At 41.1% G+C, this 26,288-nt stretch overlaps 1 protein-coding gene across 1 annotated transcript in view; it reads left to right on the top strand.

The window, feature by feature from the left end:
* The window catches only part of LOC306649339 (protein-tyrosine sulfotransferase 1-like), a 53,632-nt gene extending 34,264 nt beyond the window's left edge, over positions 1-19,368 (top strand). The window contains exons 2-3 of the mRNA XM_079120221.1: positions 13,971-14,916; positions 19,320-19,368. Of these exons, the coding sequence (XP_078976347.1) occupies positions 14,072-14,916; positions 19,320-19,353 (879 nt within the window). The 5' untranslated portion in view covers positions 13,971-14,071 and the 3' untranslated portion in view covers positions 19,354-19,368. The remainder of the gene's footprint in view (positions 1-13,970; positions 14,917-19,319) is intronic.
* The last annotated feature ends 6,920 nt before the right edge of the window (positions 19,369-26,288 follow it).

Raw genomic sequence — 26,288 nt, 5'->3', positions numbered from 1 at the left:
TCTGTTACCCAGGTTTGTCTTCTCCTTGGTCTATGAAACTATGTCCATGTGTGTGCATCCTGAGATCTGAAATTTTCCAGTAGCAGGTCTGTTAGTTAGATCAGGCTCCGGTTGACAATTCTGGCAGAGCCTTTGTGATGGTTATTATCAGTCTCCTTTTATAACCTCCTGGCTTTATTTACCTTTTGGTGGTGTTGACACAAGTGACTCCCCTTGATTCTGATCTTTTATATTCCCTCTTGTCTTTGTGAAGTTTTCCCTGAAGACATTGCTAACCAGCTATCCTGTTGGTCTCTTGTTGCTGGAATGCAAGTGTCCCACGTGATGGTCTGATCTGGTCCCATGTTAGAGGACAGTGATTGACAGTTGGGAGTCAGTGTCATGACCCTTTTAGCTACATTTGAGCAGCAGAGTTGAGAAGGAGTGGCTCATAGGCCAAGCTTGCCTAGATTCCATTGTTAAGTTTAAATTTATTTATTCTTGTAGTCGATGGCTACCATTCCAAAACATTGTGCAAGATCATTTTGTTAGAAGTAGTACTTCTCCACAATTTTTAAGACATAAAGTCGCTTAAAACTTAGAAGGAAAACACAAAACAGAACTGATAAGAACAAAACAAATTCAGTTTGTGTAGTAGGTTTGAACCAAGAAGCATATTTTTTCAGTCATAGCATTTTTTACCAAAGAGAATCAAAGGAAAACCAATTTGTATAGTAAATTAAATTTATATCAGAAAGCTGTATTTAAGAATACTTGTCCCAAATTAAATTGAGGTGTACTTCCTAAGGAATAAAAAAAAAAAAAAAAGTACTTGTTAGAGGCTGTTCCATGAATCTGGTAAATGCTTTGGAGAAGAATCAAAACTGAGTAATACAGGCTTGAAAGAATTTATGGCCATAATTTTGATGGGCGCTTAGCAATTGACAAGACAGTTCAGTTATTTCATGCACAGCATTTTAAGATTCAATCATAACTAATGGCAGGGCTATCAGACTTCTATAGATTATATGATTATCTTTGGAATATCAACATAAATTAATACCATATATCACATATTGTAAGATAATGGTCATGAATTCAGGGTTATAAACCATACTCAGCCACATTTAAAGTGACAGTTCAGAAGATTTAAAAACAGGTGTTTAAGTAGACCTTAATTCTTTTCAGTTTTCAGTTTTACTAGTAATCAGAAACCTAATAGAGAGAAAAAACCCCACAATTATCTTGATAAAAAAAACAAACTTTGTTACTTAGGCCAGTTCTTGCAAAATTTTACTAAGAGCCACTCGGTCTTTTTTTTTTTTTTTTTTTAAGCAATCTTCATTTTATTTATTTATTTTTATGTGGTGCTGAGAATCAAACCCAGTGCCTCACACATACTAGGCAAGTCCTCTACCACTGAGCCACAACCCCAGCCCCTGCTCAGTGCCTGAAGAAAACTATTGCTCTAAACATAGGGAATTTTATTAGAGCTTTGTGGTTGTGCCAGGCAGTTGGCTTCACACTGACAAACTCATGCTTGGAATTGATTTCCATTCTCGGTCCCCCTTCTCCCTCTCATCTTCCCTCCCCTCCCATTGTCTTCCCTCCACTCTGCTGGACTTCCTTTTGCTCATCTATTTATTTATATTTGACTGGTTCTTTTTACTTACACACAAAGGCAAAACTCCCTGTGGTACATCTGTATATGTACACAGCGTGGTTTTTAAAGAATCCGTTCTGCATCGCCTTCTCTTCCCCTCCCCCACTCTGCCTCTCATCTCCTTCTGCATTGCTGATCTTCCCTTTATGATGCCCTGTTCTTCCCTCCTCCTTTCTTTTCTTGTACTCTAGCTTCCACATGAGAGAAAACGTTCAACCTTTGAGTTTCTGAGTTGGGCTGTTTTCACTCAGAATGATGTTCACCATTTACTGGCAAATGTCATGACTTGATTCTTCTTTGAGTAAAATTCCATTGTGTACGTATACCACAATTTCTCAATTTATTCAGCTACTGATGAACACCTGGGTTGATTCCATAATTTGGCTACTGTGAATTGTGCTGTTGTAAACATTGAAGTGGCCGAATTGCTATAGTATGCGGATTTTAGTTCTTTTGGGAAAAAAACAAGGAGTGGGGTAATTAGTTCATATGGTGTTTCCATCCCTAGTTTTTTGAGAAATATCTATACTACTTTCCAGCGTGGTTATACTAGTCTTCAGTTCCACCACTGAAGTTCAGGTATACCTTTTCCCCCACATTCTTGCCAGTACTTATTTTCTGCTTTGTTTCCTTCCTTCAATTTACATTTTGAAACAGATTCATACAAAATTTCTGAATTTAGACAAAATTACTTTTTTCCTCAATGAAATTATTATATACTTTATGCTTTTCTTTATAATTTTCGCCTCAAAACACAGCTTAATTTTTTTGTTATACACATCAATTAGAATTTTAGTAGCCTTACTTTTTAGTGAACACCTAGGGAAAAAATGTTGAACTTTTTTCATATACCAACTTACGAAAACACATTTATCAATAGACCCATATATCCTGTGTTCTCTGTAAAATTTAAGGTGCCAAGAGAACTTGAACTTAATGTTTAGCACTTGATGTTTAGTATTTTTTGCTTACTTATAGCTAACTGGACTCATGTTTTGTCTTTTATCATATCTGTATATATCTAGAAACATTTATACCATTTATTCTTACCTAAGTTAACAGTTACTTCTAGATTACTTATTAGAACTGAGACATTAGACAGGCATAGTCATTATTTTGTTTCTTTTGTCAAAGAAAACCCCCATAATCAAATTGTTACATTTGTATCTCTTTTATTTCTTTATCTTGCCTGATTGCTCCTGCTGAAATTTCAAGAACTTTCCTGAATAGGTGTGGTGAGAGTGAGCACTCGTCTTGTTCTTCATTTAAAGGAAATACTTTCAGTTTTTCCCCATTCAGTATGATACTGGCTATGAGTTTGTCAGATATACCTTTTGTAAAAAATGTGTTTTTAAATTGTTGATAGACCTTTATTTTATTCATTTATTTATATGTGGTGCTGAGAATTGAACCCAGTCCCTCACATATGCTGGGCAAGTACTCTACCACTGAGCTACAACCCCAGCCCAGATATACCTTTAATTATGTTGAGGCATGAGCCTTCTATACCTAATTTATCCAGGGTTCTTATCACGAAGGAATGTTGAATTTTATCAAAGACTTCTGCATCTGTTGAGATGATCATGTGGTTTTATCCTTGATTCTATTCATGTGCTGACTTACATTTTTGATTTGTATATGTTGAACCATATACAAAGGGTTACATCTCTGGAATGAAATCAACTTGCTCATGGCATTGGTTTTTGTTTTTATTGTGTCATTCAATTTGATTTGCAATTATTGAGGATTTTTGAATCTGTGTTCATTAAGCATATTGGTCTATATTTGTGTGTGTGTGTTGTGTATTTACTGCGTTTTGATTATCAGGGTAATACTGGCTCCACAGAATTAAGTTTTTATGAAATACTGTGAAGAACTTTGTATTAGTTCTTTGTCCAGTGAAACTCGGATGTGAATTTCTCTGGTTCTGGGATTTTCTTTGTTGGGAGACTTTTTATGACTGCATAAATCTCATTGCTTGTTACTGATCTTTTAGGTTTTTTTATATTTTTGTTGTTTAATTTTGGTAGATCATAAGTGTCTGGAAATTTGTCCATTTTTTTTTCTAGGTATTCCAGTATATTGGTATTTAAGTTTTAAAAAATTCCCTAATGACCCTATGGATTTCAGTGGTCTCTTGTAAAAAATCCCCTTTTTCATCTATAATTTAATTTATTTGGGACTTGTCTCTCATTTGGTTAGTTTGGCTGAGGGATTTGTTTTTTTTTTTTTTTTTTGGTGTGTGGTGCTGGGGATTGAACCCCAGGCCTTGTTCATGGGAGGCAAGCACTCTACCAACTATGTCTATCCCCGGCCGCCTTGTTTATATTTTAAAAGAACTAACTCTTTGTTTCATTGAGCCTTTACATTTGTTTTTTTAGCGTGTTTCATTAATTCAGCTCTGATCTTTTTTATTATTTTAATGCTAATTCTGAGCTGGGTTTACCCTTGTTTTTCTAATACCTTGAAATGTATTATTAGGTTATTTATTTGAGATCTCTCTCTATTTTTAGTGTAGGCACTTAAAAGCTGTAAGCTTCCCTTTTAGAACTGATTTTGCTGTATCTCAGGTTCAGGTATATTGTGTTTCCATTTTCATCTGATTTTAGGAATTTTAAAATTTACTCCTGTTTTCTTCAATGCCCACTGGTTATTCCAAAGTGTTCAATCTCTGTATGTTTGTATGATTTCCATTTTATCTTATTATTGATTTTTAATTTCATTCCATTATGATCTGATAAAATATAAAATGTTATTTCTTTTTTTTTGTTGTTGGTTTTTTTTTTTTTTTTTTTTTTTTTGTACCAGGGATTGAACTCAGGGGCACTTGACCATGAGCCACATTCCCAGCCCTTTTTTGTATTTTATTTAGAGACAGGGTTTCACTGAGTTGCTTGGTGCCTTGCTGAGTTGCTAAGGCTGGCTTTGAACTCAAGATTGTCCTGTCTCAGCCTCCTGAGCTGTTGGGATTACAGGCGTGTGCCACTGCACCTGGCTTATTTGTTTCTTTTTGTGAGGACTTACTCCTGCTTGCTTTCAGATTGCATTTGCTTGGAATATCATTTTCCATCCTTTCACTCTCAGTCTTTGTGTGTCTTTGCTAGTGAGGTGAGTTTTTTTTGCAGGCATCCAGTTATCTGGTCTTGTTTTTTTTTTTTTTTAATATTTTTTTATTTATATGTGGTGCTGAGAATCAAACCCAGTGCCTCACACATGCCAGGCAAGTGCTTTACCACTGAGCCACAAACCCAGCCTCAGTCTTGTTTTTCGATTTAGTCAGTCTGTATCTTTTATTTAGAGCATTAAGACCATTTACATTCAGGGTTATCATTGAAAGTTATATACTATTTCCTGTTATTTCTTTGTTTTTCTACTGGTTTTTTTGAATAATCTATGTTTGATTTGGTCTCTGTTATTCATCTTAGAGTCCTTCTGTAATGCTGGTTTCATGGTCATGAATTTCTTTCGTTTATGCTTATCTTGGAAAGTCTATTCTTCAATTCTGAAGGATAACTTTGCTGGATATAATAATCTAGGTTGACAGTTCTTTTGTTTCAGGATTTGAAATACATCATTCCCTGCCTGTCTGACCTTCAGAGTTTCTGCTGAGAAATCTGCTGCTCCTGTGATGGATATGCCTTTGTAAGTGACCAGGTGCTTCTCTGCTGCAGGTTTTAATATTTTTCCTTTGCTCTGTACTATGGGTAGTTTGTTGTTGTCATGTTGTTTTTTGGTATTGGGTCCCACTAAGTTGTTTAGGCTAACTTTGAACTTATAATCCTCCTGCCTCACTCTCCTGAGCCTCTGGGATTACAGGAATGTGCCACCTCGCCTGACCTATAGGCAGTTTAGTAAGTCATGGAGAGATTCTTTTCTGGTGGTATGTATTTGCAGTTCTAAATGTGTCCTGTGCCTGGATGTTCATGTCTTTCCCAAACTTTGGGAAATTTTCTGCTGTTATTTTGTTGCCTGGGTTTTCCGAGCTGCTAGTGTGTAGCTCCACTCCTTTGTGCATTCCTGTTATGTATGTGTGGTGTTTTAATTGTGTCCCACAGATCTTGTATGTTCTTGTTCATTCTTTGTTTGATTACTAATTGTGATAGTTCATCTGCTTTGTCTTTAAGCCCAGATGTTCTTTCTTCTGCTTAATATATTGGTAAGACTTTTAGCTCAGTTTTCCTGTTTGACTTAGCTTTTCATTTCCAAGATTCCTGTTTATTTTCCAGAATCTCTTTCTTGAATTCCCGCATCATCTTCCTTAATTTATTCTGCTGTTTGTTTATGTCCTCTTGGAATTCACTGATTATTTTTTAATAATAATACAGTGGTCCATTGTAATTATGCATTATAGTGGTATTCATTATGCCGTATTCATGTGTTCACATAACATGTTTTAAGCAATCTCATTTCCTAGTACCTTACCTTTCCCCCCTTTCTTTCCTGCCCTGATCTACTTGCTCAACTCTTGATTTCATGTTATTGTTATTGCAATTTTAATTAGTGCATCATAATCATATACAGGATCCATTGTGGTATATTTGTACATAGTCATAATCATCGATCATTTAAAAAATGCACCTTTTGAATTCTTGGCATTTCTGTACCTCACTGTCTTTGCATTCATTTACTAGAGAATCAGGAACTTCTGCAGGAGTCATGTTGCCTGTGTTTTCATGTTCCTTGTGTTCTGTGTTGACACTCGTGTGTCTATTGTCTGTGAGGGTCTTCTTAGTGAGCATCTTTCTCTTGATGATGAGCTTGGGGTGTTGGTTTGTTATGTGGTGTGGATTCAATTCCTAATGGACTTGGTAGTGTAGTTTCCCTTTAGCTTCTTGGACTGTGGTCAGCAGGTTTTGATGCTGAGTGTGCCTTGTCAGAGTGTGAGGGCCTGCTTTCTCTATAGGTCTTGCAAGAGCAGGACCCGGCGGTTGAGCAGGAATGTTGAAGGGAGCAGAGTATGTGGGGTGCAGTCTCCAGTTGCTCCCCAGTCTTGTCGCACTTCTCCTTCTGAAAGGGTGTGGGAGTGACCCTAGCTGAGGTTGCGTAGGTGATGTGTCCTCAAGAGTGATGCAGTTTCTCTCTGCTGTTGCTGAGGGGATGATGTCCAGGAATGGGGTTTCAGGCACCCCAGCCATGCCTACCTGGGGCTGCATCATCAGCTGGGGGCTTTTGTTTCCTCTGTGTTTTAAATTGAAATATCCACCAAAGTCTGAATATTTGACTACGCCTCTTACCAGACAGGTTGGTGCCACGTGCAGTCTGAGCAAGTGGTTATGTCATGGTTGGGGTGAAGTTTAGGTTCTCTCCTGTACCTCAGTGGAACAGCCCTGGCCCAACATGCTGACGGCACCAGGCTGGGTCCCCAGTGCTGCTCAGAAAGGAGACGAGCAACAGTAATAGCAGCAACATAACTGCAAACCAGACACAGAATCAACAGTAAAAAACAAGTACAAGCAACATCTACAGCACCAGTAACAGTAGAAGAAAAGGGGGCAAAAAGAATACAAAATAAATTAAAAAGTTAAAAATAAGAGCAAAACTAATAATCCTGAAAAGAGGGAAGGGAGGAAAGGATAAAAACAAAGGTGCTGGTGATGGAAGGAGAAAGAAGAATTCCAATTAAAGAATTAGAAAGTAAATGAAATCAGATAAAAGTGTGAAGAACAATGGGTAAGTGGTGAGAAGAAGGAGGCAAACCTGTCCCCAGTCGAGGTCTTAGACTGTGTTTCTAGATCCTCTACTGACGAGTCTGCCAGGTCTGGGGCAGTGGTGGTGGCAGCTGAGGCCAGTCCTAGTTCTCAGTTCTCACCAGACAGGTTGGTGCTGCATTTCCCTGCTGGGCTGGTAGAGGGAGTCTGGTCCACGCAGCGGGGAGTGGGGCTGCGAGGGGAACTCTGAGCCACCTGCAAGCCAGAGGGCACGGTCACTGCAGAGGCCCTCTGTTGCCTGGGCATAGCTCAAGTCCAAGCTGCCCCAAGCCCGGGTGAGCTTCGGTGGTCTGTGGGCCAAGTGAGTCGACTCATGAAAATTTTAGAGCAGGTAAATGATAGTAGAGAACCGGGTGAGTGTTGGTCAATCTTTCCAGTGGAGCATTAGGCAACCATTAAAGTGATTTCCAGGTGATATCTGTGAACAAGGAAATGCATTAAAATTGTTTCCAGTTTTAGTCTTTTGTGGTGTTTTTCTGACATGGTATTAGTACATTTTGTTTTTCATCCACAGTTCCTGGATTGTCACTCCCATGCATTTTTTCTTTTTGATGGTAGACTCATCCTGTATTGTGAGAACATACCACATTTTCTTTATCCATTTACTAGTTGATGAACGTTTTGGCTGTTTTGATTTTGGGCTCCAAATAAGGATAGGCATACACTAGTTTTTGTGTGGACATGTTTTAGTTCTCTTGGTTGGAACTGCTTGAGTCCATGATAACTATATTTAACCTTTTGAAGGGCTGCCAGACTGTTTTCTAAGTAGCTGTGCTATCTTTTGAGCTGATTTTAAGCTGATAATCATAGTCGTACATGACAGTGGGCTGCGCAGTGTGCATCCCTTTTGCAGTGTATGCAGGTTCCAAGTTCTTCACATCTTCCCCAGTATTTTTTATTATCTGTTTTTATGGTGATCTAGTGATTATCAAATGGCATCTTGTTGTGGTTTGGATTTGCATTTTCCCAAAGATGCAGTGACGCTGAGCATCTTTGCATGTGCTTATGTCTGACCATCTGCATATCTTCTTTGGAGAAATGTGTGCTCAGGTCCTTTGCTCAGGTTATTTTATTTTATTTTATTTTATTTATTTATTTATTTTTTGCGGTGCTGGGGATTTGAACCCAGGGCCTTGTGCATGCGAGGCAAGCACTCTACCAACTGAGCTATATCCCCAGCCTGATATTTTTTAGATGTTGATAGACCTTTATTTTTTTCATTTATTTTTATGTGGTGCTAAGGATTGTACCCAGTGCCTCACACATGCTAGGCAAGCGCTCTACCACTGAACCACAACCTCAGCCCCTTTTGCTCAGGTTTAATTTCGTTGTATTTTTATTGTTGAGCTATAGTACTTCTGGATACAAGTCCCTTATCAGATACACGATTCACAACAATTTTCTCCTGTTTTTGGCTTTCATTCTTTTGGTGGTGTCTTTTTTTTTTTTTTTTTTAAATATTTTTTCGTTGTTCATGGACCTTCATTTTCTTTATTTGTATGCGGTGCTGAGAATTGAACCCAGTGCCTCTCACATGCTAGGCAAGTGCTCTACCCCTGAGCCACAGCCCAGCCCTGTTGGTGGTGTCTTTTGATGCACGAAAGTCTTTGATTTTAATGAAGTCCAGTTTGTCTCTTTTTTCTTTGTCACTTGTACTTTTGGTGCTATACCTAAGAGACTGCTGCCTAACCCCAGGCCACAAAGATCTGCCCCTGTTTTCTTCTAAGAGTGTTATAGTTTCAGTTCTTACTTTTAGGGCTGTGGTTCATTTTGAGTTGATTTTTGTGAGTGTTTGAGGTAGGTTTCCACTGTCATTCTTTTGTTGTGGCTATCCAATTGTCTGCACGCCATTCATTGAAAAGAGAGTTGAAAAGGGTGTTCTCGCTCTCTGAATTGTTTTGGCACCCTTGTCAAAAATCAGCTTACCATAAATGAAGGTTTTTTGTCTGGACTCACAATTCTGTTCCATTCATTATAAGCCTACTTTTTTGATAGTGCCACCTTGTCTTTGTGAGAGCCCTCTGTATCAAAATGGAGTCACTGGTGTCAAACTCTAGGAAATGGAGCTGGAAACCTCCTGCACTGTGCCTGTGATAGGAACTATGCAAGCAGTCCTGAAAACTGCGTATTCCAGATGAGGACTTGACGGGGCACTTGCCTAACAGTGACTGTCCCCACCAATGAGCAGTTTCCACTTCTTGGAACAAACTGATGACCTTTGTTTCAAAATGGCATGAGTGGATCTCTCCCCCTGTCTTCCAAAGCCTCCCCTTGGTCCCGGCCCTCTTGGATGGGCCCCTAGATCTGACCTAGTGGGTGTATCCATGATTCCCTTAATGCTTTGGAGAGTCCACCTTTCTACTGATGGTTTCAGGTTGACAACCTTCACTACCATAGCTTTGTAGTTTTTGATATTGGAAGGTGCAAGTCCTCCCTCTTCATTCAAAATGGTTCTGCTTGAGTGAGATTTTATAGACCTAGATTAGATCAAGTAACTCCCCGTTTAAAATCTTTTAAATCAGTTTATGCTTCACACCGCATCATAAAACTTCACATTGCTGACTTGATCCAGACGATGTTGTTGGTCTGCTGCCCGCCCAGCTGCCTCTCTCATCCACAGTCCCCTCTTGCTTGGTGCCTGGCCGCCAGGTGAGCTACTCTGATCCTGCTTCTCAAGAACTTTTGGCTCTTCCACTAGGCATTGCCTCTGCTCATCCTCTGTGTTGCCTACAGTGCTCTCCTTCATATCCCCACCCCTGCTGAGCCTACGAGTCCTCAGCCTCAGGGCCACGTTAAGAATACTTTTCTATTGTTTGATTTATCACGTTTGAAAAATAGACTCGTGGGTTGGGGATAATGAGCTCAGTTGGTAGAGTGCTTGCCTCACAAGCACAAGGCCTTGGGTTCAAATCCCCAGCACCGTTAAAAAAAAGAAAAAAGAGGGTTGGGAGATAGCTCAGTCGGTAGAGTGCTCACCTTGCAGGCTTTTTAGCACAAGGCCCTGGGTTCGATCCCCAGCGCTGCAAAAAAAAAGAAAAAAGAAAAATAGACTTGTGTGACTATGTGTGTGTTGTTTGTAAATCAGAAGTGTAGGAACAGCTTGGTCCTTGTTGTGTGTCTGTTTGGAAGCTGCATCATTTCCTATATATTAAAATTGGTGGACAGGTCCAGGTGGGGTCTCTTGGTCATCTGTTGTGCTGGAAATGGAGGCCCTGTACTCTAGAGGTTGCTGTCTTTATGTAGTTCAGGAAGGTTTCATTTTTGAACTTGCATTATAATTTTAGTTTTCTTCAACCAAAATGTCATTGATGTAGTGTTGAGTTTTAATTTTGATTCTCTGTTTTGCATGTTACTCTCTTTTCTAGCTGTTGTTTTTTTCTTCCCACGCACTCCTTTTTAAATTGAACTCTGGAAAAGCGCCTTGACTGTATCATCCATATAATGGACATAGTGTTCTGCATAGGTATTTCCGAGCTTGTCTTGATTAATGCTTCCTCCTTTGCAGTCCTTTCTTAAATAAGTCAATCTTTTAATCTCAAACCTATTTGTGGTTCTTTTGTTGAAGCTTTATGCTTGGCACAATAATATGTGCATAAACATCTATCAGATGGATTGAAAACATGCATAAAACAAAAACCAGATCTTGGTTGGGTGTATCCTACTGAGAGTATTAAAATGTTTTTCTGTTAACCCGTGTTCTTTCTTAAAAGACAGCTGTATGAGTCATGTTTATATACCACAAAACTCATCATTGTGAGAGTACAGATCATGGCTTTTAGGTTTATAGAGCCGTGCAACTGTGATAACATCAGCTTTCAGAATATCCCAGGGGTTCTTGCAGAGTCCCTTTCTACCTGTCTGACAGTTAAGTCCTTGCTTCTGTACTCTTCTGTAAATGTGCTTTTTGTGGACATTTTGTACTAAAATATGCTGAAGTTACCTGCTCACATACACACAGAGACACTTTTGTAGTTGTTTATTTGTGGAATAGCTTTTAAGTAAGGTGTGTATTGGGCACACACACCTACACACAACTTGTGTGATTGCTTTTCATTTTCCAAGCATGACTTTCTGGGGTCACCTGCCTTCTGTGTGGCTTTGTGATCGGTGCTCTGCCAGTGCTTGAACCAACTCGTGACTTGAGTGCCCAGGCAGGCAGGTTTGGGTCCCTTTGCAGCAGCTGGTGTGTGGGTGTGGGAGTGGCTTGGTAGTTTCAGCGGCATCCTTTCTTGCTTCCCTGTGGCCCATGCGCAGGCTTATTGTCGGCCCAGTCTTGCCCCACTGTGGCTGCGGCCTCTGCCTGCACATAGTTTTCACCCTCTTGCTCTCCTGCCACCTGGTTCCCCCGCTTTTTTACTGTTGGTGGTGGCACCTGGGCGTTGTGTTGTGTTCACCCACTCCAAGTGCAACACACTTCACCCCAGCAGCAAAGCAGCTGCTCTTGATGGTTTGCCCTGCCTGCCCTGCTCTGCAGAGCCTCTGTGCCTACTGAACAACAAGGAGTTTTCCCCCCAGCATTTAGAGTTTCAATGTAAGTTTTCCTTAGGTTCTCGTATCCCTTTGATTGATTTCCAGAGCACTGAATGTTTTGTTTTTTTGTGCAGGTTTTTTTTTTTTTTCCTCAGTTTCATCCAGTTCTACAGTTGGTTTTGTGTAGAATTGATGGAAGTCCTGCCTCTCAGAATGTATTCTTTTTCTAGTGTAGTCATTTTCCCATTTACACTTACAATGTTTGGCAGGGTTCTCCAGAAAAGCAGAACCAAGAATCTGTGTGGGGATGCACACACGAACGGAAGAGATTGGTTTTAAGGAATCGGCTGATGCTGTTGTGGGCTGGCAGGTCTGAAACCCGTGGTACGGTCAGGCAGGTTTAGCAGACTGGAAGCTCCAGCAGTGTTTCTGTGTTGTCTTGAGATTTTTTTACTTTTTTGGTAAAAATTCATCTCTGAAAGCCTTCAACGCTCGAGTAAGACCCTCCTGTGTTATGGAGGGCAATCTGCTTGACTCAGAATTATTGATTTAATCATCAGATTAAACATCTGAACATCTGAAAATTCTTCCGGCAGCATTTGCATTGGTGTTTGACCAGACAGATGCTCACCATAGCCTGGCCACGTTAACACATGGAACTAACGTCACTCTGTCTTCTGAAGATGCAGGGTCCCTGTCTTAGTGTGCATATGGTCTGGTTGCCATCCGCTTCCCAGTGTGGTGGACCCCTGTTCCCCTGAAACCAGCAGTTCTAGCTGTTTACTTACATGCCCCAGTTCTGATCACAGTTGTCTGCAGCTTGGAGTGCCCCTGAGTCCACACCCCTTCTCCCAAGGGCTTAGTCACAGACGTGTGTGGAGGAAGCACCTGAGCACTGGCTCTCCTGAACCTGTTGTGTGCTGCCCAGCCCTCGGGCAGAGCCCGCAGTTCCCGAGCCTGCACAGCCTCTTCAGCTGGCCTGCGTGCCCCTTTCCTATTGCTGCCTTGTCCCTCTGTGCCTTTCTTTGAGGCACTGATCATGTTTTGTTGTCACCGTTTGTTATATCTGTTTGAAGGCCTTGTCTCTGAGAGCAGAGGTCCTACGCTGCTCTCCCTTCCGCAGTCTGTCCTCGTCAAACGCTAGAATTTCTGGCCTGTGGTGCCTAAATGAACAGTGGGGTGAATACATGGAATCTCTGCAGAGGATTTGGAGGTTACACTTCAATATTTTATTTTATAGTAGTTTCTCGTCATATTAGAATGTGGAGATATGACCATTTGGGGATAGACCAAACCTTGGGTTGGGTACCAAACAGACTTGGGTGTCTTAGATACTTGCTTGACTCCGTGGTGGAAACTTTTGTTGTTTGCCCGTCCTATGCCTGGTATGTAGGCGTTCTGAAGCAGAATTTACTGCTGGTGTGCAGATCTATTACATTTTAAAAAGCTGTTTCTGATTCTTTATTTGCTCATGCGTGCTGTTTTGAGGATCGAATAAGGTCCTTGTGTGCGGGGAACAACCCCATGGCTTGTATGGGGACCCGAGCTCATAGAGCCTCAGGGACTACCATGAGTCATATGGTTATCCTGCCTTGGATTCACTGCTGAAATTCAAATGCCCACCACTCGATGTTGGGAATGTCCTGCTAGAGCCAAAGTGCGTGCATGACTCTTGCCCCCTATTCCTGTTTTCCTCCACGGATAGCTCCTTCTGGTCTCCCTTCTGATCTGTACTGCTATAAATAAACCAAGTGCGGGCTCCTTCTTTTGTCAGAGTCAGACCCTTATGGACAGCTCCGTCGGTCATGCCCCTTCCTTAAGAAAGGGCAATTCTGTCATTATTCTGTTCTTCTGTCATTATTTCTGATAAATAAATTCCACAGCTTTTTATTTCACAGCCAGCCATCCCTCTTCAGAAACCCCTTCTCTTGCCCATATGGATGTGTGGTGAGACTTGTACATGCTGGGCAAGTGCTGGACCACTAAGTGAAGGCACAGTATGGACTTCTTGCTCACATTTGTGTTTACTGTGTTCTGAGAACGTGAGGCTGCTTCGCTTCTTTCTACTAGAACGCAGTGGTTGGTAACTGGTGACTGTTCGTAAACAGTTATAATGAGATGATGAATAAACTTTTTCCTTTTCTTACTAGATATTAATCATCTTTCTGAAGTAGAATCTCCATGGCCTGAACATTTTTTGAAAATCATATTGAGCAAAGCATTTGTTTAATAATAAGATAACCATATCAAGATGGTTGGAAAATTGAAGCAGAATTTACTACTGGCATGTCTGGTGATCAGTTCTGTGACAGTATTTTACTTGGGCCAGCATGCCATGGAATGCCATCACCGAATCGAGGAACGTAGCCAGCCAGTCAAATTGGAGAGCACAAAGGCCACTGTGCGAACCAGCCTGGACCCTAAAGTCAACAAGACCTTTGCCTATCACAAAGATATGCCTTTGATATTTATTGGAGGTGTGCCTCGGAGTGGAACCACCCTCATGAGGGCCATGCTAGATGCGCACCCTGACATTCGCTGTGGAGAGGAAACCAGGGTCATTCCTCGGATCCTGGCCCTGAAGCAGATGTGGTCGCGGTCCAGTAAAGAGAAGATCCGCCTGGATGAGGCTGGAGTCACTGATGAAGTGCTGGATTCCGCCATGCAAGCCTTCTTACTGGAGATCATCGTTAAGCATGGGGAGCCAGCCCCGTACTTGTGTAACAAAGATCCCTTTGCCCTGAAATCCTTAACTTACCTTGCCAGGTTGTTCCCCAATGCCAAATTTCTCCTGATGGTTCGAGATGGCCGGGCATCAGTTCATTCGATGATTTCTCGGAAAGTGACTATAGCTGGGTTTGACCTGAACAGCTACAGGGACTGCTTGGCCAAGTGGAATCGAGCCATAGAGACGATGTACAACCAGTGCATGGAGGTCGGTCACAAGAAGTGCATGCTGGTCCACTATGAGCAGCTCGTCCTCCATCCCGAGCGCTGGATGAGGACCCTGCTGAAGTTCCTCCACATCCCGTGGAACCACTCAGTGCTGCACCACGAGGAGATGATTGGGAAAGCTGGGGGAGTGTCACTGTCAAAGTGAGTCTGGGTCACATTCTGACCTTTCACCCTTGTCCAGTTGACGAAGCGTGTGCACATGTATGTGTGTGTGTGTGTGTGTGTGTGTGTGTGTGTGTGTGTGTGTTTTATATATGTAAACTTCAGGCCTCTTCTGGAACAGGTTAGCTTCGACAATGAGTTTTCTTTTCGTCAGTTCTCTACCAGTTTATTATATACCAGTTTATTTATATGATCTCTGTCCATTTATAGTTTCAGGGTCCTCTGTGTTTGTATGATGAATGCAAACCAATGAACAGGAAATGAAAGGCCTTTCTCACTGACCTCAGGCCTCAGAGTCCGTGGTTCAGTTTCATTGGCTTGTGACTTCTTAGTTCTAGGTGTGTTGTAAGCAGCAGTAGTTGACTTTTGTGTGGATCTCGGTCAACACCAGGGAATGCTCTGCCATGTCAGTGAGCGCTTAGTGAATACCAAGCATTTTAGAATTTCAACGATAGCAACAGTGCAGGCGCCGTTACCTTTTACAGATGAGAAGGCAAGGTCCTGGGAAAGCTAAGTGGTGTGCTCACACTTAGATGCAAAGCCATGATGCAGGTCCACGCCCAGATCCGACTGGGCTCCCGCTGTCTTCCAGGCACTTTGCCACACACAGCGCCTCTGTGATCATGTGGTAGATCCGTGTCCTCTCGCTTTTCACAGGGGGCCAGAGCCTCCACAGTCAGAGCCTCAGCCACGCAAGTTCCTCAGGTGCAGGCGTTGCAGGCAGTGGTTGTAGCCTTTCGCCGAGTGGTGCGTGGTGCTCTTGCTGCCTTTCTCATGAACTGATGCTGCGGTGCACCAGCTTGGTGTGGTGACCTGACTGCATGGCTTGTGTGCGGAGAACGAGGAGATGATAATGGAAATCGCTGCTAAATTCAGGTGTTGTCTCCTCACTGAAGAAAATTTGGGTAAAGTTTTATTTTATTTTTTGGTCTTTTTTCATTTATCAAAGTAAGGTATATCCCTGTAAAAAAGAAAAGCAGTGTGCCATCCTTGCGAGCCCTGCTTCTTCCACTGAGCAGTGTGTGCTTCACTTTTCCCAATATGTGACTTCTCTAGTAAATACTGATCTTCATGCAGATTACCTCCAAGGAACATCTGCCTGCCAGTACCTAGCTTTCAGTTATTTGTTATTATAAATTATTAGCTATCATCATTACAGTAACTCTAAATTATTTTATTGATTCAAAGAAAGTTATAGTCATTGCACTTTATTGTTCTTTCCAGATAATAAGCTGTAATTGATTTTTTTTTTTTTTTTTTTTTTTGTTGTGGTGCTGGGGATTGAACCCAGGGCCTTATGCTTGCAAGGCAAGCACTCTACCAACTGAGCTATATCCCCAGCCCAATTTTTTTTTTTTTTTTTTTTTTGGGTACTGGGTATTGAACCCGGGGCACTTCATCACTGAGCCACATGCCCAGCCCTTTTTTGTATTTTGCTAGAGACAAGGTCTCGCTGAGTTGCTTAGGGCCTTTGTAAGTTGGTACAACACCAGGCTGGCTGTCATTGATTTTTAATCACCTGTATTCCTAGGTAAGTACAGTTGCCTCTCCCCATCCTGGGGTTCTGCCTCTGTGGACTCAACCAACTGTGGGTCAAAATTATTTGTGGAAAAAAAGGTATTTGGAAAAAAATTGTACTGAATATGTACATACTTTTCCCCTTGTCATTATTCCCTAAACAATGCAGTATAACAACTATTTGCATATAATTGACCCTGTTTTAGGTCTTATACGTAATCTAGAGATGATTTTAAAGTATAAGGAGGATGTGAGTAAGTTGTATACAAGTGCTGCCCATTTTATGTAAGGTGCTGATCATTCACACCGTTTGCATCTGTGGGGTCCTGGAGGCATCCCCTGCTGACACCACGGGCTGTGTGTTCCCTCCTCGTGGTGTCTGCTGGCCTGAGACTGCTGCTAACCTTCCCATGATTACGGGTGAACTCCTCAGAATGTCGGGCTTAGCTTAGCAGCTCTTTAGTCTCCACCCACCCTAACGCAAAGAGCGACACCTGAAACCTGTGGAGAGTTCCCCACTTAGCTGTACCCTGCCTACCGTACGTGCCCACCAGTGTAATGGGTAAATATGATGATTTGTGACTGTCTTGTTCTGTGACTACAAAAGTTTCTGTAAACTCCTCCACAATGGAACATTTCTTTCAGGGCAGTTTGAATGGTCACTCATATTTGGCTTAGAATAAACTATTTTCTTATTTCCTGTAAAAAATGCAGCTTCAGGGCTGGAGTTGTAGTCCAGTGTTAGAGCGCTTGCCTAGCACGTGTGAGGCACTGAGTTCGATTCTCAGCACCATGTATAAATAAATAAAATAAAGGTCCATTGACAACTAAAAATAAAAAAGAGTAATATAATTTTTTAAAGTGCAGCTTCTGGACCCACACAGTGTCACGATTATTAACAATTTAATTTGAAATCCAGTGCTTTTGGATTCATCACAGTCCTTGGGGGAAAACATTTTGTCATAGTATTTCTTTTCTTTTTTTTTTTTTATATTTTTGTAGTTGTCAATGGACCTTTTATTTTTATTTATACATGGTGCTGAGAATTGAACTCAGTGCCTCACACGTGCTAGGCAAGCGCTCTACCACTGAGCCACAACTCAGCCCTGTCATAGTATTTCTTTAGCCTCACAGCATTATAAATTCTCAATAAAAGTTCGATAAATTGACTTATAGGGATTTTCAAGTGATTTAAAAGTTTTGCAATTTGGGAATGACATCAGTAAAAACGATGCAGGAAAAAGCTGTCAGAATCCACTTTTTCAGAATTGTGGAAGTCTTCCAACAACGTACCAAGTAAATGGCTGAATCTCGGTGAGAGCAGTGAGCTCTGAGGTGCTGTGGCTTACCCAGCCACTGGGGTCAAACCAGTAGCCTACGCTTCTGACTCACTCTGCAGGGAGCAGACATACCTGGTTTCCAAGGAATTATAATTCTTTTATATATATATTATATATATATATATATATATATAAAATTTATTTACTTTGATTCATTGTAAACAAATGGGGTACAACTTGTTTCTCTGGTTGTACATGAAGTAGAGGCATGCCATTTGTGTAATCATACATGTACATAGGGTAATGATGTTTGTCTCATTCTGTTATTTTTCCCTCCCCCCACCCCTCCCACCCCTCTTTTTCCTCTATACAGTTCATCTTCCTCCATTCTTGCCTCCCTCCCACCCCCCATTTTGTATCATCATCCACTTATCAGAGAGATCATTTGTCCTTTGGTTTTTTGGGATTGGCTTATCTCACTTAGCATGATATTCTCCAACTTCATCTGTTTGCCTGCAAATGCCATAATTTTATGCTTCTTTATGGTTGAGTAATATTCCATTGTGTATATATACCACAGTTTCTTTATCCATTCATCAGTTAAGGGCATCTAGGTTGGTTCTACAATCTAGCTATTGTGAATTGAACAGCTATGAACATTGATGTGGCTGCATCACCATAGTATGCTGATAAGAATTGTAATTCTTATTTTGCTGTATTGGCAACTCCCTCAAAGACTGGTTCAAAAGCCATCTCCTTATTGCTCCTGACAGCTGGCCCAGGCTGACATGCTGAGAGTGGAAGGCTGTGGCTCAAGCCTTCCTAGATAAGTGATTCTGTCCTTGCTGCCTAGTCACAGGTAACAGCTGTGGCCAGAGCAGGCTGCTGAAAAGCCTAGGGGCCCTGGCTGGGAGTGCTGGGTGATGGCCACTGTAGCCAGAGTGGGCACGCCCTGGGCCTGGCAGTGCTTGAGGAAGGCTTCAGGCAGGTCTCCAGGCTCCACAGAGGCAGGGCACAGGGCTGCTCAACCTGCCACTGAGCCCTGGAAGTGCATCCCAGACCCCCACAGCCCTTCTGGAAAGACAGAGCTTTCAAAAGTATAGACGTTTGAGGAAATCTGTCCAGCAACTAGCTGGCCCCTGATCTAACAGAGCAGAGACTTAATTCCCCACACATAGTAGAATCAGGATTGATTCTAAACAAATGGATTGCTTCAGTAAGCAGCAACAGACTGGGGAAGGGAGAGAATCTGATTCCCAGATTCTAAATGATGTTTAATATGCCCAGCTTTCAACAAAAAATTATGAGGTATGAGATGAAACAAGAGAAAATGAACAGTCACCAGTAAAGACTGTCCCTGAAGAAGTCCAGGGACTGGACTTCAGGCTAGAGAAGGATTTTAAATCTGCTGTTTTAATCAGTTCTTCAGAGAGCTAACTATGCCTGAAGAACTAAGAGAAAGTATGAGAACCATGTCTCGCCACATAGACACATAGCATCAAAGGGACAGTGGTTATAAAACTGAACAGGACAGAGGCTCTGGAGTCATGGACAGTTGAACAAGATGGGAAATTCATTCCACAGGCGATCTGAGGAGGAGGAAGGAAGAGCAGGTTAATTTGAAGACATGTCAATTAGCTTTATCCAGTCCAAGCAGCAGAAGAAAATAATTGAGGAAAAACAAACAGCCCAAGAGACGTGTGGCCACCATCCAGTGCTTGACATCCACGTTATGGGTGCTCAGTAGTGAGGAGAGAGCTGGAGCAGGGGGATGCTGGAAAAACTGTGGCGGAAACCCCACATTTGATCGAATGTCTATCTGCACATCCAAGAAGCTCAGTGAACTGGTGAGATAAAACCAAAGTGATGCTCCCAGCCACATCTTGATGAAGCTGTTGGAAGAGAACCTTCAAAGCAGCAAGAGAAAAGCAGCCTCCCATGAAGGGGTCTTCTGAAAAACTACCAGCTGACCTCCCACCAGAAACCCTGGGTCCAGAGGGCAGCAGACGACGCTCATCGCTGCTGAGGGGGAAACTCAGCTGGACCCTGTGGATCTGGCCAACTCCCTTTCAGAAAGGAAGGAGAAACCAAACTGAGATCTTACGAGAGCTGCCTTTAACAAACACTAAGGGGAGTCCTTGTGGCTGAAATGCAGGCACACTAGGGGCTGACTCAGCTCCAGACTCGAGGACAGAGAACAGGGCTGACCTGACTCTGACTCTGAGAGGCCTCCAGCAGCACCTGCTCCCTCCTCATCCAACATATAGTTTTTAATAAGTTAGTGAGGCAAGATCTCACCATTATACTTCTTCTTTTCAAAAAGTAGACTTATTATTAGTTAACATGGAATGCAGGTTAAGTCCATGGTGAGACGCCCTCATTCGAGCCAGAAGGGTCAGTGTTGAAGCAACAGAAACCCGGTGTCGGCATGCTGTCTGTCAGCTGGAGCCCTAGGCGCTGGGGTGTGCTTGGGAGGCACTGGCGAGGTGATTCCTCAGCCTCCAGCAGACATGCCGCTGATGGCACAGCAGGCCCACTTTCCATGTTTTCCCAACATAAAGCTGGCACCCATTTTAAAAATCCCACCAAAAGTCTGCTGGAGCACATTCAACCTGGTGACACCGCTCTATAACAGCCAGAAGCTGGTGTGGATGCCAGTGCCTAACTGTGGGGACGCATGGATAAGATGACTATCTATCACACTTGTGATCCTAGCAGCTAGCCCGGCTGAGGCAGGAGGGTTGCAAGTTCACGTTCGGCCTTAGCAACTTAGTGAGGCCCTGTCTAAGAATAAAAAAAAAAGGTCTAGGGGTATGGCTCAGTGGTGAAGCATCCCGGTTCAGGTCCAGTACCCCCTAAAAATGTATTAAAGATATTCACACAGTGAGATATTACTCAGCAGTAAAAAGAAGCAGGTGACTGATTCATGCAGCATGGCTGAATCTCACAGATAGGCTGAGTATAAAAAACCAGTCACAAATAAGCGTGTACTGAGGTTTCCATTCATATGAAGGTCAAAAACAGGTAAAGCATTCTTCATGATAGTTATCTCTGGATAGTAATCTCGATAGTTCTGATGGGCAGGTTATACAAAGGAGACTACTGGAGCTGGACCAGGAGTCTCTGCATTTGAGTGGTGGTTACATGGATGCATACCTAAAAATTCCAGTTACACACTTTAAACAGTGTGACTTTTCTTTATCATGTGTGGTCTCCATATTGTGAAAGATCCTTTAAATCTTCTAAAAAAAATCTTGCTTGTTCTGTCAGTGTTGTTCAAATCAGGGATATGTAATAAAATTCAGTGATGGTTAAAGGACACTCAATTATATTGTCATTATTTCTAAATCTTCATTAAGTTTAAACATGGGTCTGGGGATTTGCCTTGGATGCGCAAGGCCCTGGGTTCAATCCCTGGCACCACCAAAACAAACAAAGAAAGTTATAAACATGTTAAGTAATTCAGTTTTGAGATAGATACTCAATCCTAAGTCCAGTGATGAGTTCCTTGATCACCTACTGGGTTCTAGCCATAGTTTAAATATTTGGTCACATATCTTACTCCTGAAACCCAGAATGGGCTTAGGAAATTATTAACAGCGTTTAACAGAATGAGTCAGTTATTTCATGTTGTCAGACCAAAGCAGAATGTGTCAGTGAAGGAACATTTGAGAAGTGAAATACCAGTATTTTACAACTACTTCTAGGCCATAAAAAGGAAGTCAGATTTGTTCTTTGTGAGAAATGCAGGGCTGGCCACCCACCAAGATACTGCTACACAGGGAAAATAAAATCTCCAGAGACATCTCACCATAGCTGCCTGTCCTCCAACACGGAAGAACAGTCTGAGGGGCGAGCTAGAAGCTGGGGAAGAAGGTCAAGCAAAGGAAGAGAGGCTCCCCTGACCTTGCCTTCATCAGTCTAAACCCAGAATCACTGATTCCACCTGGACACTTCGGTATTCAGTGGGCATGTGTTGGCATTCTAGGCGCTTGAAGTAAAACAGCGAACAGAACAGAAGCTGCATCTTTACGGGACTCACACTGTGGCAGGTGTCCTGCAGCTGGCGCCCATTGCTGGCCAGCCGTGAATGTGGGGAACTGTGCTTCTGGTCAGCACTGGCAGGCCTTCCCCAGACCTGCCTGCTGGAGCCCTGCTGCATCTTGTAAGGAGACTGGCCTCCGGGCTTCAGTCATAAAATCGCTTTGGCCGTGGAGCAGGACAGTATCCGACTTGGTCAGTGGTGGCGAACAAAAGAAGAAATAGACACAAATCAGGGGAGAATTTAGGACAGTGTAAGGATAGCTTAGACACAGGATTTGAGGTGTTGGGTCCTTAAAGTCAGTGCTTAAAACCTGTTATCAATAAAATGACAAAAATAGAAAGGATAACTAAAATCCAGAATTGATTTGATAATAGCAAAAAGGTAAACCCTTTGCAATATTGATAGAGACTGAGGGCTAGGGCTGTGGCTCATGATAGAGCACATGCCTAGCATGTGTGAGGTGCTGGGTTTGATCCTCAGCACCTTATAAAAATAAATAAATAAAATAAAGGTATTTGTTCATCTACAACTAAAAATATTTTAAAAAGATAGACTGAACATATAAAAGATAAGAAATACAGATGAAAGAAATTTTAAAGAATTAAGTGAGAATACTACATGAAAGTACATTTGTAATAAATTTGACTGTCTAGAGACAATAATTCTGCAAAATAGATGGAGTTTTAGGTTGATTAGCATCAAAGAGATTACAAGGTGAAGAGATAAACATTTAAAAGTAATAGGTTATTCACAAATGAATTATTTCTAACCTTTATATATTATCCCAGAGTTGCTTAAACTATTTGGGTCATAGAAAAAGATGGAAAATCCTCAGTTGTTTATGAAACCATGATTTAATGATAGAACCCAATAGAAATTACAGTAAAGAAAACTTCAGATCAATTTTCTTACACATTTCAGATGCTAAAATCATCAGTAAAATACGAGTAAACAAGATTCAGCAGTGTATCAAAGATCATAAGTAATCATGATCAAATAACTTTTATTTTAGCAAAGAGAGAATGTTTTACTATTAGAAAAACCTACCAACAAACTGAAAGAGAAAACCAAACAGTCATTCCAGGCATGTGGCTCATGCTTGTAATCCCAGCTTCTTGGGAGGCTGAGGCAGGATTGTGTGTTCCAGGCCAGCCTGGATCCCATCTCAGAAAAAAAGAGAAAGGAAAGAAAACTGCATGATCATATAATTCAGTGCTAGAAAGACTCTTGGTTAAAATTCAGGTGTCATTCCTACTAAAAGTTCTTCAGAAGAAATAGAAACTTAAATATGATACAGACTATTTGTTCACTCTGCATTTTTTCATTGACCACTCCAACACATGCTAGGAAGTGTTCTCCATGCTAGGTTATAGCAGTTAACTAAACAGAAAAACCCAGTCTTAGAATTTACATTAGCATTTGGGAGTCTTCCCATTAAAAGAGAAGACAAGTGAGATGTCTGGTTTGTCAGATGGTAGTCAGTACAATGAGATAAGAGATGGCTGGGCTGTGGCTCAGTGGCTGAGCATCTGCCCAGCACACAGGAGGCACTGGGTTCCATCCTCAGCACCACATAAAAATAAATAAATAGGGCTGGGGAGATGGCTCAGCTGGTAGAGTGCTTGCCTTGCAAGCACAAGGCCCTGAGTTCGATCCCCAGTACCGCAAATAAATAAATAAAAAATAAAAAATAAATAAATAAATAAAATAAATGAATAAATAAATAACCAACCAGGTGTGGTGGCGCATGCCTGTAATCCTAGCAACTCGGGAGGCTAACGCAGGAGGATGGAAGGTTCAAAGCCAGCCTCAGAAACTTAATGAGGCCCTTAGCAACTCACCTTAAGAAGGTGCAGTCTGAGCAGCGTGTGTCCGGTCGGTCTCCTTGAGGTGAGGTTGCCCAGAGGGCTCCAGACAGCAGGAGACCACTGTGAAGATGACCGGTGGGGCTCTGGCCTCCTGGGAAACTGCAGACAGCTGGGGCTGAGACCGTGAGGGAGGCACTGGAGGAGGCCTTCAGCTCGCCGGTCCTGGTGGTTGTGAGGACTACTTGGTAAGGCAGGTGCTCCTGTAACTGGCACCCTCGTCAAGACACAGAACTGTGCTGGTTAATCTGGACTCCTTCCTTCAGGTAGACCTTTTCCCCCACATTCTTGCCAGTACTTATTTTCTGCTTTGTTTCCTTCCTTCAATTTACATTTTGAAACAGATTCATACAAAATTTCTGAATTTAGACAAAATTACTTTTTTCCTCAATGAATTATTATATACTTTATGCTTTTCTTTATAATTTTCGCCTCAAAACACAGCTTAATTTTTTTGTTATACACATCAATTAGAATTTTAGTAGCCTTATTTTAGTGAACACCTAGGGAAAAATGTTGAACTTTTTCATATACCAACTTACGAAACACATTTATTAATAGACCCATATATCCTGTGTTCTCTGTAAAATTTAAGGTGCCAAGAGAACTTGAACTTAATGTTTAGCACTTGATGTTTAGTATTTTTTGCTTACTTATAGCTAACTGGACTCATGTTTTGTCTTTTATCATATCTGTATATATCTAGAAACATTTATACCATTTATTCTTACCTAAGTTAACAGTTACTTCTAGATTACTTATTAGAACTGAGACATTAGACAGGCATAGTCATTATTTTGTTTCTTTTGTCAAAGAAAACCCCCATAATCAAATTGTTACATTTGTATCTTTTTTTCTTTATCTTGCCTGATTGCTCCTGCTGAAATTTCAAGAACTTTCCTGAATAGGTGTGGTGAGAGTGAGCACTCGTCTTGTTCTTCATTTAAAGGAAATACTTTCAGTTTTTCCCCATTCAGTATGATACTGGCTATGAGTTTGTCAGATATACCTTTTGTAAAAAATGTGTTTTTAAATTGTTGATAGACCTTTATTTTATTCATTTATTTATATGTGGTGCTGAGAATTGAACCCAGCCTCACATATGCTGGGCAAGTACTCTACCACTGAGCTACAACCCCAGCCCAGATATACCTTTAATTATGTTGAGGCATGAGCCTTCTATACCTAATTTATCCAGGGTTCTTATCACGAAGGAATGTGAATTTTATCAAAGACTTCTGCATCTGTTGAGATGATCATGTGGTTTTATCCTTGATTCTATTCATGTGCTGACTTACATTTTTGATTTGTATATGTTGAACCATATACAAAGGGTTACATCTCTGGAATGAAATCAACTTGCTCATGGCATTGGTTTTGTTTTTATTGTCATTCAATTTGATTTGCAATTATTGAGGATTTTTGAATCTGTGTTCATTAAGCATTGGTCTATATTTGTGTGTTGTGTTGTGTATTTACTGCGTTTGATTATCAGGGTAATACTGGCTCCACAGAATTAAGTTTTTATGAAATACTGTGAAGACTTTGTATTAGTTCTTTGTCCAGTGAAACTCGGATGTGAATTTCTCTGGTTCTGGGATTTTCTTTGTTGGGAGACTTTTTATGACTGCATAAATCTCATTGCTTGTTACTGATCTTTTAGGTTTTTTATATTTTTGTTGTTTAATTTTGGTAGATCATAAGTGTCTGGAAATTTGTCCATTTTTTTTCTAGGTATTCCAGTATATTGGTATTTAAGTTTTAAAAAATTCCCTAATGACCCTATGGATTTCAGTGGTCTCTTGTAAAAAATCCCCTTTTTCATCTATAATTTAATTTATTTGGGACTTGTCTCTCATTTGGTTAGTTTGGCTGAGGGATTGTGTTTTTTTTTTTTTTTTTTGGTGTGTGGTGCTGGGGATTGAACCCCAGGCCTTGTTCATGGGAGGCAAGCACTCTACCAACTAGGTCTATCCCCGGCCGCCTTGTTTATATTTTAAAAGAACTAACTCTTTGTTTCATTGAGCCTTTACATTTGTTTTTTTAGCGTGTTTCATTAATTCAGCTCTGATCTTTTTTATTATTTTAATGCTAATTCTGAGCTGGGTTTACCCTTGTTTTTCTAATACCTTGAAATGTATTATTAGGTTATTTATTTGAGATCTCTCTCTATTTTTAGTGTAGGCACTTAAAAGCTGTAAGCTTCCCTTTTAGAACTGATTTTGCTGTATCTCAGGTTCAGGTATATTGTGTTTCCATTTTCATCTGATTTTAGGAATTTTAAAATTTACTCCTGTTTTCTTCAATGCCCACTGGTTATTCCAAAGTGTTCAATCTCTGTATGTTTGTATGATTTCCATTTTATCTTATTATTGATTTTTAATTTCATTCCATTATGATCTGATAAAATATAAAATGTTTTTCTTTTTTTGTTGTTGGTTTTTTTTTTTTTTTTTTTTTTTTTTGTACCAGGGATTGAACTCAGGGGCACTTGACCATGAGCCACATTCCCAGCCCTTTTTTGTATTTTATTTAGAGACAGGGTTTCACTGAGTTGCTTGGTGCCTTGCTGAGTTGCTAAGGCTGGCTTTGAACTCAAGATTGTCCTGTCTCAGCCTCCTGAGCTGTTGGGATTACAGGCGT

Source organism: Sciurus vulgaris (genome assembly GCF_902686455.1).
Source record: "Sciurus vulgaris genome assembly, chromosome: 18".
NCBI classification, from domain to species: Eukaryota; Metazoa; Chordata; class Mammalia; order Rodentia; family Sciuridae; genus Sciurus; species Sciurus vulgaris.
Note: the sequence above shows the minus strand (reverse complement) of the source record. Positions and strands in the feature narration are given on the sequence as shown.